The sequence below is a fragment of the Hyla sarda genome, chromosome 3 (genome assembly GCF_029499605.1).
Source record: "Hyla sarda isolate aHylSar1 chromosome 3, aHylSar1.hap1, whole genome shotgun sequence".
Lineage (NCBI taxonomy): Eukaryota > Metazoa > Chordata > Amphibia > Anura > Hylidae > Hyla > Hyla sarda.
The window spans coordinates 93,507,467-93,519,740 of record NC_079191.1 but is presented as its reverse complement, the minus strand read 5'-3'; the positions used below and the strand labels follow the sequence as shown (position 1 = coordinate 93,519,740).

General features: G+C 41.8%; 1 protein-coding gene across 3 annotated transcripts in view; it reads right to left on the bottom strand.

Moving 5' to 3' along the window:
- Nucleotides 1-12,274, bottom strand: part of NGEF (neuronal guanine nucleotide exchange factor) — a 251,721-nt gene that overhangs the window by 63,499 nt on the left and 175,948 nt on the right. For all 3 annotated transcript variants that reach the window (XM_056564624.1, XM_056564626.1, XM_056564625.1), the window contains 4 exons: nt 10,750-10,892; nt 4,607-4,881; nt 2,745-2,905; nt 445-597 (listed from right to left, as the gene is read on the bottom strand). In XM_056564624.1, the coding sequence (XP_056420599.1) occupies nt 445-597; nt 2,745-2,905; nt 4,607-4,881; nt 10,750-10,892 (732 nt within the window). The remainder of the gene's footprint in view (nt 1-444; nt 598-2,744; nt 2,906-4,606; nt 4,882-10,749; nt 10,893-12,274) is intronic.

Here is a 12,274-nt window from a genome sequence, read left to right as displayed (position 1 = left end):
CTATGCTATGAATCCCGTTTAATTGTAGAAACACTGTAGAAAATACAGAAGAAGCTTAACATAAGCTCATAGCCAGGAAGAAACACAGACAGACAGACATGTTAAAGGGGTACTCCACTGGCCAGGGTTCCAGCTGTGTTCGAACGATTAGTTCAGAATGATGTGCGCACACTGCGGGGGTCGGCCACGCCCCCCAAAATGCAAGTCTATGGAAGGGGGCGTGATGGCCCCCCGCCCCCTCCCATAGACTTGCATTGAGGGGGCGTGGCCTGACATCACGAGGGGGTGTTGCCGACCCCCGAAGCACACGCACAGTGTTCGGAACTAAATGTTCCGAACGCAGCCGGAACACTGGCCAGTGGAGTACTCCTTTAAATGACAAACATGGAGAGGAGAGCAGCGGTTGCTTGGTCACATTTACATTTCTGCCATTGCTGAACTCACAGCAGCTTCCTGTACGCTCTCTCCTGATAGGTTTGGTTGCAGACATAGGTGACATAGACGCCAAAGTGATTTTCTGCATGCCTGAATACAATGTCACAAACGTCAGAAATCACCAAATTCTCTTCAAATCTCTGCTCCAGATCCACAAGAAACCTAGACACGTGGAAATAAAAAAATAAAACATATATTTTATGAAAAAAGTCAAACTGGCACCATGATCATCACCAAACAGCAGCAGTCTACATCTCTAGGCTTTTTTAATGCTTGGTAAAAAGTGATTTTAAATTCTTCAGTTCAGCAGCTATAAAGTACCAAAAGTTCTGCTGTTACACTGAGCCAGGACATGGCTGTGAACATAATGGCCCAGATTTATCATTCCATCTGACATACATTATTGTCTCAGACAGATTGCTAAATCTGGGCCAATGTTCACCATGCACCAATCTTTATTATTGACAGTAAATGATATGGCGGTCAGGAGAGGTTACAACCTTCTATGGATCAATGTCCTGTGAACATTCAGCTTAACCTGTGAATAAATCAAAAGAGGTTCTGCAGGATAAGGTCATCCATTTTCCTAGATACAGCGCCCCCCCTCACCATGAACTATTTTTGCTACTGTAGCTGATCCCATTCAGGCAAATAAAGCAGTTACAATACCAACCACAGCCCATGGCCAGATGGACACTTTCTTGAAAAAATAAAATAAAATAATATATATATATATATATATATCTATATATATCTATATATATCTATATATATCTATATATATCTATATATATCTATATATCTATATATATATATATATATATATATATATATATATATATATATATATAAAAGAAGCAGTTGCAGCACTCAATTCAAGTGAAAAAAAGGTGGTAGCTTTAATCCATTAAAAATACAGATGCAACTTTGTATTTTTCGTCTGTATTTTTAATGGATTAAAGCTACCACCTTTTTTTCACTTGAATTGAGTGCTGCAACCGCTTCTTTTTGTCTGCATTTGGAGACCAGTGACCGAGGTCTGTTTGGCTGCTTGCACCAGAAGTTCTTTTTTTGTGGTGTGCTGCCCTCCGCTATAAATATAAATAAATAAATAAATATAAATATATATATATATATATATATATTTATATATATATATATATATATATATATATATATATATATACACACACATACAGTACAGACCATAAGTTTGGACACACCTTCTCATTCAGAGTTTTCTTTATTTTAATGACTATGAAAATTGTAGATTCACACTGAAGGCATCAAAACTATGAACTAACACGTGTGGAATTATAGACATACCAAAAAAGTGTGAAACAACTGAAAATATGTCATATTCTAGGTTCTTCAAAGTAGCCACCTTTTGCTTTGATTACTGCTTTGCACACTCTTGGCATTCTCTTGTTGAGCTTCAAGGGGTAGTCACCTTAAATGGTTTTCACTTCACAGGTGTGCTGGTGTGGAGGAGGAGGTGTGATGGTGTGGGGGTGCTTTGCTGGTGACACTGTTGGGGATTTATACAAAATTGAAGGCATACTGACCCAGCATGGCTACCACCGCAACTTGCAGCGGCATGCTATTCCATCCGGTTTGCGTTTAGTTGGACCATCATTTATTTTTCAACAGGACAATGACCCCAAACACACCTCCAGGCTGTGTAAGGGCTATTTGACCAAGAAGGAGAGTGATGGGGTGCTGTGCCAGATGACCTGGCCTCCACAGTCACCGGACCTGAACCCAATCGAGATGATTTGGGGTGAGCTGGACCTCAGAGTGAAGGCAAAAAGGGCCAACAAGTGCTAAGCATCTCTGGGAACTCCTTCAAGACTGCTGGAAGACCATTTCAGGTGACTACCTCTTGAAGCTCATCAAGAGAATGCCAAGAGTGTGCAAATCAGTAATCAAAGCAAAAGGTGACTAGAACCTAGAATATGACATATTTTCAGTTGTTTCACACTTTTTTGTTATGTATATAATTCCACATGTGCTAATTCATAGTTTTGATGCCTTCAGTGTGAATCTACAATTTTCATAGACATGAAAATAAAGAAAACTTTGAATGAGAAGGTGTGTCCAAACTTTTGGTCTACTGTATATATGGATAGATAGATAGATATCTATAACTCCTTTACAACCTTGTCCCGTTAGACCAGTAATTCCCAACCAGGATGCCTCCAGCTGTTGCAAAACTACAACCCCCAGCATGCCCGGGCAGCCAACGGCTGGAGGCACCCTGGTTGGGAAACACTGCGTCCTACATTAGGAAGCCTTTTGTAGCTGTGTACCTTTCACTAGTCGCCAGGACCTCGAGTACATTAGAAAATATGAAGTGCATTTCAGAAGGATGTATGGTGGCTTTCAGTCTTTCACTTTCCATAAAATGAGAAATCAGAAGGCTCAGGCTCTTGTAGTAAGATGCTTCTGAAGTCACCAGCTCAAACATTGCCTAAAATATCAGAAGAAATATACATAATACACAAGTTAAATGTAATATCCCACATGACACATTGGTTAGTGAACATAACATTCTAATACTATGCATGTAGAAATGATATTTATGCCTATGTTCAGTCTGTCAAAGAGAAACAAAATTGAACAATGTTCAAGGACTAATTAAAAAGAAATGGTCATCACTACAATGTGGTTGACAAAAGGAAAGAAAAAAATGGAGGAAAACCTGCTGCACTCCACAACAGAACTGCAACATAGGAGATTCATTTCTAGCAAGTCATCCCCGATCATAATGTAAGGCTGGGTTTACACCAAGTTTGGGGCATATGGCATATTTTTTTTTTTTTTTTTTTTTTTAGGTAGAAAAATAACAAATAAACAGAAGCCAAAAAAAGTTCCAGATTCGGTGGGGAAAAACGATCTGATTGGAGTCACTAATTGACTCCAGTCACCTCATTTAAATTAATGGGTTACAGCATGGGTCCGGCAGGAATACCTGCTGCCGTATGCCCCAAACATGGTGTGAACACATGTAAAACCGCATCACTGCAGTAAAGTCAGCTTATAGATACAGCAATTTAAGATATAGGGAAATTTATTTATAAAGCACATGCTATAGGCTCTCAATTAGCCCAGGCTCCTCTATACTGTAAAATAGAGCTGGAACAACTCAAGTTTTTATTGTTCGGGTTTCCATTCATTAAAAGAGGGAATAGTTTGGACAAAAAGTTACTGTTAACAGACAATTTTTAAATAAATTAAAAAAACAATACTGTCTAATACACATCAGCAAACAAGTTGATATCAATTCATGCAACAAGTAAGAATGACAGCCATTTCATGGGAGAACATGAAACAGCTGTCACTGTTCCTTGCTGCATGCAGCTCCAGTTGTTCTTTCTCTTCCCCTACCTACCGCATCTTTGATATGGATTAAATAAATACTGAAGTTTGCATCAGGGGTGAGTGCCTCTACTTTTTGATTTCATGAAACTTATTTGTAAATTTATTGGCTGTGCACCCTCATGTATTAATTTAAATTTTTTTCATTTGTTTGTAAGAACACTGCTACTGTAAGTCCATAACAGTATTCTAATACAAACAAGGTTATTACTTTATTAGAACCATGGAGCCAATTTACAGTATTATACATTGAGTTTCCACTTCCTTTCCTGTACTATACATACCTGGCCATTGATTTCTGAACCTTCTACAGTTCAGAGTTTATAGATTTTCAAAACACAGTAGTACTGGCAATAAAGGGCTGCAAAGTCTTGAAACGTAAGAAACTTAAAGGGGAACTGCAGAGAAAAGTAACTTACTCATGTGAATATGGTATAAGTGTCAGATTGCGGGGGGATCTCTGGGACTCCTGCAATTCCTCTGAACAGGCCCCGGAGGGGAGCACATACTAGGGTCAATATATGCTCCATTCATTTCTATGGGAGCGCTGGAGATGCCTGAGTACAGCACTCAGGTCTCTGCGGCACTACCATAAAGAAGAGAGCTGCGGCCTGTTTACGAGAATCTTTATGTTTCCAATATATTATAAGCCTTGTGTGCCAGTACTACTGTATGTTGTTAATTTTCCTTTCCACCTGGGATATAGGTGGTTAGTCTTTGCACTCTGCTTCCTACATAGTTGGCAATTATAATGAGCTGTACCTAATCACATCAGGTATTACTACTATCTCACCTCTTGAAGCTTTATTTCTTGGGGTTGTAACACAGCTAGCACCCCGCTGTTCTTTATTTCCGGAAGATCTTGCCATAGGTTGAAACCAGAGCATGTGTTTTGTAGGCGGCTGAATGTGGAGTTAGATCTCTGAAACTCTGTGGGTGGGGATGACCCCTCTTCTGGGGTTTTGGGACTGTCTGGCATTTTAGGAGTCTGCAGATATTTATCCTGAATTCTTCGAGCTTCAATCTCATGTTGTGTAGATTTATCTCTGTATTCCTGGTACAGGAACTCTCCAGAAGAAAGACAACATTAATTATCATCATGACGCAAAACCATATTGGATTCCATGCAAATATAGTTACCACTGCACATATTTATGAGAACACAGACACTCTTGTATTGTGCGTGAGTATGACTACTTTACTCATAAACGAGCTTATAGCAAAATAACCTATTTAGAATGAAAAACAGCCTGCCCCGATAAATGTGTCAAACTGTATGTTTAAATAATTGTCCCAAATTGTCCATGTAGTGTGTAAATTACCCTTCAAACTCACCTTTTAAAAAGCACAGGCATAACCAAGCTATAGAGAATATAGATGAATATAGGAGTTACATATTAAACACCTCACATTAGGGAAATAAGCAAGAAGCATGTCAGGCATAGTTAACTTGTCCGTTTGAAGACACCAACAGTTAGGGGGGTATATAAAAGATAAGGAGCCCCATAGTAGAAATATATTCAAATGGGTCTCCCTCTTGGTGCTGGTTAACATTAAAGGGCATTCACCAAAGGATCCATTTGTTGGGGCCCCCACTGATCACAAGAACAGAGGTCAACTATCTCCCGAGTGAATGGAGAAGCTCTGTGTATGCTCGATCAGCGATTTTCTATGGAACCTCCGAACATTGCAACGTGGATGATGTTCTGAAGTCTAATAGGCAGTAAATCTTATGTGGCTGTGAAGAAAACTTTTTCTGTTAAACCCTTGTTATACCTCAGCGTATGCTATTAATGCAATGTATAAAACTGTTTAGTAAGTTAAGGTTAAAAAACTATCTATTGAACAGGACTACCTAAAGGGGGGACATACACACAGGAATTCTCTACCCAAAAGGGAGACCTACCTACAGAGTTACCCACCTAAATGGGGGCCTACCTACAGAGGCAAACTACCTATAGAGGGACCTGCCTACAAGGTGGACCTCTCTACTGAGGGAAACTACATACTAGGGACACCTACTTTATGGGGGAAACCTGGGGTGACCTGTCTAAGGCTGCATTTGCACCTCGTTTTCACTGTACAGGTGCCAGATCCGGCTGGGGGAGGGGAAAACCGGGCGCTCCCGTACCAGCGCTGAAATCCTGACAGGACCTAAAATCGTAGTATACTACGGTTTTAAGTCCGGTCACAAAACCGGATACAGGTAAAAAATGAGCTGACCGGAGTCACCGTTTAACTCTGGCTCATTAAAGTAAATGGATTTCAGCGCTGGTCCGGCTGGGGTATGGGAGCGCTCGGTTTTCCCCTCCCCCAGCTGGATCTGGCACCTGTACAGTGAAAACGAGGTGTGAATGCAGCCTAACTAATGGGGGGGGAATCTATCCACTCCAGGCCAACTCACCTATACCTCCCACCAACTTCTTTACCTACATCCTTTACTGTGTGGGACACCAAGGGGAGCATTATAACCGTTTGGAACACTATAGGTACGGAAAAGTTAAGGAAGGTGCTGAAAAAGTGCAGAGCCTAAGATTTGTCAGTAATGTTGGATAGACAGGAAAAGGAAGAGTGAACGAATACATTTAGAGAAATCCAAAACACATTTCAAGGCAGCACATCCAAGTGATCAGAAAAGACACTTTCTGTGAGTCATTTAATATAACTGCACTGTAATCACTAAAAGCCATGTTGTGGCAGTATTATGTAGGCATTATATCGTTATGTGTTTAGGGAGATTAGTTACATAACAGTATAGAGGTAATATGTGCTACTGGATAGGTTTGCTATGGGGATTTGTTCCTGCTTTGGACAGTTCCTAAAATGGACAGAGGTGTCAGCACTGTGGTCAGACAGAAAGGAAATCCAAAAAGAAAATAACTTCCCGTGGAGCAATTAGCAGCCGATAAATAGTGGAAGGATTAAGATTTTTTTATAGAAGTAATTTACAAATCTGTTTAACTTTCTGGCACCAGTTGTGTTAAAGAAAAATGTTTCCAACGGTGTACCCCTTTAAGCCATGCCCTTTTTCTGAAGTCACTCCCCTTTAACCAGTGCCACACTCTTGTGAAGAGTAACTGAGTGTCTAAAGTACATAATAAATCTGGTGCACAGCATGCAACTCAGTATTGTGGCACAAATTGTGATGCCGAGGTCAGGAGTCAAGGTGAGTAGTCAGTTTCGGATTTTAAAATTGATGTTTGGCTCATATGAGTGTGTTCTTATATGGGCACTACAAGTACACAAAACAGTAATGGTCTGCATAGTGGGATTGGTAGAACATTTGAGACTACAGGATCACTGTAAGGTTATAAATGTATAAATATACCATTTAGCTAATTCAAAGCATTTAAACCAGCAAGAATCTATAGACCACCGCTAGGATTTGTCATTTGAGTGGTTCCCATGCCGATCGGCTCAGAGAAAGTAAAACCTGATGGACATATAACTGCATCGATCTGCCGGAGAAAAGTCAAGCACTTAGCCAATCACACTCCCCAGATATCTTAAAGGGGTTATCCAGGGGAAAAAAATTAAAGGTCAAATGGCTCCAGAAAGTTAAACAGATTTGTAAATTACTTCTATTAAAAAAAAAAAAAAAAAATCTTAATCCTTTCAGTATTTGTGAGCTGCTGAAGTTGAGTTGTTCTTTTCTGTCTAAGTGTTCTCTGATGACACCTGTCTCGGGACCTTTCCAAAGTAGCAGCAAATCCCCATAGCAAACCTCTTCTACTCTGTGCAGTTCCCAAGACAAGAAGAGATGTCAGCAGAGAGCACTGTTGCCAGACAGAAAACAACAACTCAACTTCAGCAGCTGATAATTATTGGAAGGATTAAGATTTTTTAATAGAAGTAGTTTACAAATCTGTTTAACTTTCTGGAGCCAGTTGAGATTTTATATATATATATATATATATATATATATATATATATGTAAAAAGTTTTTACCTGTAATACCCCTTTAAGGTTTAACCAGTCAGAATCCATGTCATTGTCTGCTGTCACTATCATGCTGTGCCCTTCTTCAGAGTCTGCGGCTGACAGATATGGAGGAACAATACACAGGCTGGAACATTTTGTCTTAGTCTCAGGCTTAATGGGGCATGAATAGCCGAGCTGACACATCCCCCGTATGTATTTTTGGCTTTGCATGTTATTGGCCCATGAGTGATTTTTATACTCTCTATATATACAAAATAAATGAGTAACATAACTTGTGTGCCTTAAAATAGAGCAAGGCCTAAACATGTGTAGTACTGTATTCCCCGCTCTATGATTATATTTATAGGCGCCACCAGCTTACGGGTCAGATGAAAATGCATTTGTTCCACTCTTTGGGTTTGATTAATTTTGATAATAATAACTCTTAATCTAGAATGGAACAGTAAACTGCACTAAAAGAGAGCTTATCATAAAGAGACTGTTTAAGGGAGTGAATTATAGGAGACTTTTCTTCAGCTGGATTTAGGAAAAGAAAAACTGAAGCAGAACGCATTAGTGGCAAAGAAAGGCAGATGTAGCATAAGTATAAAATATAAGTGCTAACCATTGTCATTAGTGTAAAGGTGTAACACAAAGTCCCATTCCCCAAAGCAAAATTTCTAACAGGTTCCCTCATCTACCAGGTGCCATTTATAATAGCAGCATGTTCTAATGTGCCAAATGTGGCTTTAAGCCCCTCAGGTACCAGAACCTGGGTTCATCTGCTGTACACTCTTTAGCTACACCCTGATGATGAAATGTGAAAGAAGTGGCTAAAGATGTACAAGGACAGCACCTTACTTATCATTTGCAATCTTCATTATTAAGGTAACATTTTGGCCAAACACTTGGCCTTTATTACACACTAGCTGAAAAGAAGTGCTGCCCTTCCACATCTTTGGCCACCATACTGCTGCTTAGAGGGTATGGAAGGACATGCACTACTTCACCTTTCAGACCCCTGCATGTCTTGCACTGTTCATAGGGCTGTAGCGCCCTATGAGGCGAGTGAGGCAATCGCCTCAGGTGCGCTGTTGCAAGGGGGCGCAGCATTGGCCTTGGCTGCTGCACCTGCTTGCACAGGTAGTCCAGCCCACATTACACTGAGGCACTGATTCCCAACCGGGGGGCCAGGACACTCTGGTGGGAAATATGGCGCAAACATTTTTTGATTTTCCTGCCCAGGCCTGAACACCTGTGAGTCACCGGCGTGCAGGCCGGGCGGAAGGGAAGTCTGTGTGGAGTGCCGGGACGGGTGATGCTGCAGCTCCAATCCTCGTGTATCCTCCCTCTCTTGTTGAGCAGCTCTGGACTCTGGATTCTCCCTGGTCCCAGAATGATGGGGATGGAGGAAAGGAGCAGGGGAGGCGCTGACAGACGCCTACTCAGTTTCAGGTACTGAAACCCCTCTTCTGTCACCCCTCTACACCCCTTCTCATACCTTTACACCCATTACCCCTGTACGCCCCTATGTCACCCATGTACACCCCTCTACACCTCTGTCATCCATGTACACCCCTCTATCACATCTCTACACCCCTCTGACACCCATGTTTTTCCAGAGCAGTAGCTTGCATAAGGCAACTGAGGCGATCGCCTCAGGCGTGCTGCTGCAAGGAGTCCAGCACACATTACATTTGGCAGCGATTCCAACCAGGGGGCCCTGGCGGTGGTGCCGGGACACTCCAGTGGGAAAGATGACACAAAAATATTGAGTCACAGACGTGCAGGCCAGGTGGAAGAGACATCTGTGCGCACTGCCGGGACGGGATGCTGCAGCTCTGATCCCCATGTATCATCCTTCTCCTGTGAAGCAGCTGTGGACTCTGGATTCATCCTGGTCCCTTACCAGAATGATGTGGATGGAGGGAAGGAGCAAGGGCGGCGCTGACAGAGCCAGCTTCAGGTAGTGCACCCCTACCCTCCTTTCACTCCTCTACACCTCTCTGTTATCCCATACACCCATCTGTCACCCCTGTACACCCCTCTGTCACCCCTCTACACCCCTCTTCATCCATGTATGCCCCTCTGTCACCCATGTACACCCCTGTCTCCCATGTACACTCTTCTGTCACTGTGTGGGGTAGGGCTGGAGGCATTGTGTGTGGGTGAGGCAGGAGGCATTGTGTGTCGGGAAGTCTGGAGTAATATGGGTAAGGCAGGAGGCATTGTGTGTGCTTGTGGTGGGGGGCTGGAGGCATTTGAGTGGGGCTGGAAACATTGGTGGAGATTTATCAGAACCTGTGCAAAGGAAAAGTTTCCCATTTGCCCATAGCAACCAATCAGCTTGCTTATTTCATTTTGCAGAGGCCTTGTTAAAATTCAAAAAAGCAAGCTGATTGGTTGCTATTGGCAACTGGGAAACTTTTCCTCTGCACAGGTTTTGATAAATCTCCCCCCTTGTGCATTGTGGGAAGGCTGGTGGCTTTGTGTTTGAAGGAGGCTGGGGTCATTTGTGGGGAAAAGGGGAGGATAATGCTGGAAAATTAGGAGCCTAATATGTTTTTGTTGCAGGTTCTGCCCTGAAGAGTTTTGGCTGGAACAGATTATCATGATGCCCTGGGCCAGATGGGGAAGGGAAAAAAAAAAAAAAAAAAGAGAATGACTCCGATCAGTGAATATGTCATTTGTGAGTCGCTGCTTAAAACCGTACTGTAATCTACATAAGAAACATGTTAAAAAAATTATTCAGTAGGGGTGGCCCGCAAATTTTTTTTTATTTCTGAGGGGTTCCCTGAGTCCAAATGGGGGACTGGGCAGAATCTTTTGTTCTTGCCTTGGGCGCAAAAGGAGCTAGCTACAGCTCTGGCTGTTCACCTCAATATTTCCAAGTATATGAAAGAAATTTGTCGACACAGCAGATATAGTTCAATGAAACACTACACTATGTAATAGCATTGCTATATTCTCAGATTTGCGCAGTTAACCAAACAGATATCTATGCACCATTCTTACCTACGTGTCCTATTAAGGTTTTCCATGAATCTGCAGGCGCAGGGTAAACAGCTGGCAGTGCCTCTGTGCTGGTAGATGTGCACTCTGGTGGGGAAGGGGTGTCTGCAGGTGGGTTGCTGGAGTCTTCATTGTGAAGGTATTCTCTGTTGGAAACACAATGAGATCGGTGACTAATGTGATGATTTCGAGCAGCGCACATGTAAAGACACCTGATAGCATTAGACCATCTATTCAAATGAACAATCTTATTGGTTCTATTATAATAACATATTCTGCAGGCGTCTCCATTATCTGGAAAATATACTCATGCGCAATAGTTCTTGTCCTTACTGGTGAAATGTTTAAAGAAGATGTCCGCAGGATAGAGAGTAAATGTCTGATCATGGGGGGTCCCTGCGATCTCCTGTACGGGCCCTGCCTCAAGGAAATGACGTGTCTCTGATGAATGGAGGGGACATGTTTCCACCAGCTGACGTGCTGGGTACGAGACCTGCTCTAGCAGAGTAGGGGCCCTGTGTGGGAAATCGCAAGGGTCCCAGTGGTCAGACCCCAGCAATCAGACATTTATCCCCTATCCTGTAGATAAAGGATGGAAATCTTCTTAAGATGCCACAATCAGACATTTTTGTCATGAATTTAATCCTATAAAAATACATGAAATGGTACTTAATCATTCTTAGCATATAGCATAGGTTTTTAATTTGAGCAATAAAAAGAGTTTAACATATTGGCATCCAAATTCCCCAGGTCTCAATCCTGTGTGATCCGCTAGAAAAACGTCTGACCAATAGAGGCTGCATCTTACAATTTACAGGATATAAAGGATCTGCTGTTAACACCTTAGTGCCAGGAACCACACAAGACACTTTCAGAGGTCTTGTGGACTCCATGCCTCAATCAGCACAAAGGGAACCTAAGGAATATTAGGAAGGTGGTTTTAATGTTGTAAATAAACGGTGCAAAACATCATAAGCATAGGAACCAAAAACTGTCAATTGATGAAACTTACACCAATACTCTTACCTAAAATGTTTTCTTGGGACATACTATCCCTATTTTTCACCCTCCAAAAAATGTCAGAAAAGAATCATAAGAAATGGCGCACTATTAAACAAACCCTGTAGAGCCAAATAGATGAACAATAGGGCATAAACCCTCTACTTTATAAGCCCCCCCCCCCTTCCTTTATGACATATACTCCAATGTTTTATAAATTCTACTTTAAAATTCTGGACTCCGCACTGAATTGATTAGAATTAGTCAGGTCTTAGTCCACTTGTGATTGTGAATGGTTACTATGTGGGATACCCTACCTACACGCCTGCAGACTGTTAGAAAATATGGACGGAGACTCTGGTCCTATACAATATTCACACTTTGCCTCCCCTACATGTTTCCTGACACCATCCTCGTCATCAGTGGTGTAGAGACAAATGACCATGGTGGTTTGCTGATAATATTGTATACAGTAAATATATTACACATGAGCCATTTATGTGAAGTAGTCGAGTCTAAGCTGGAGTGT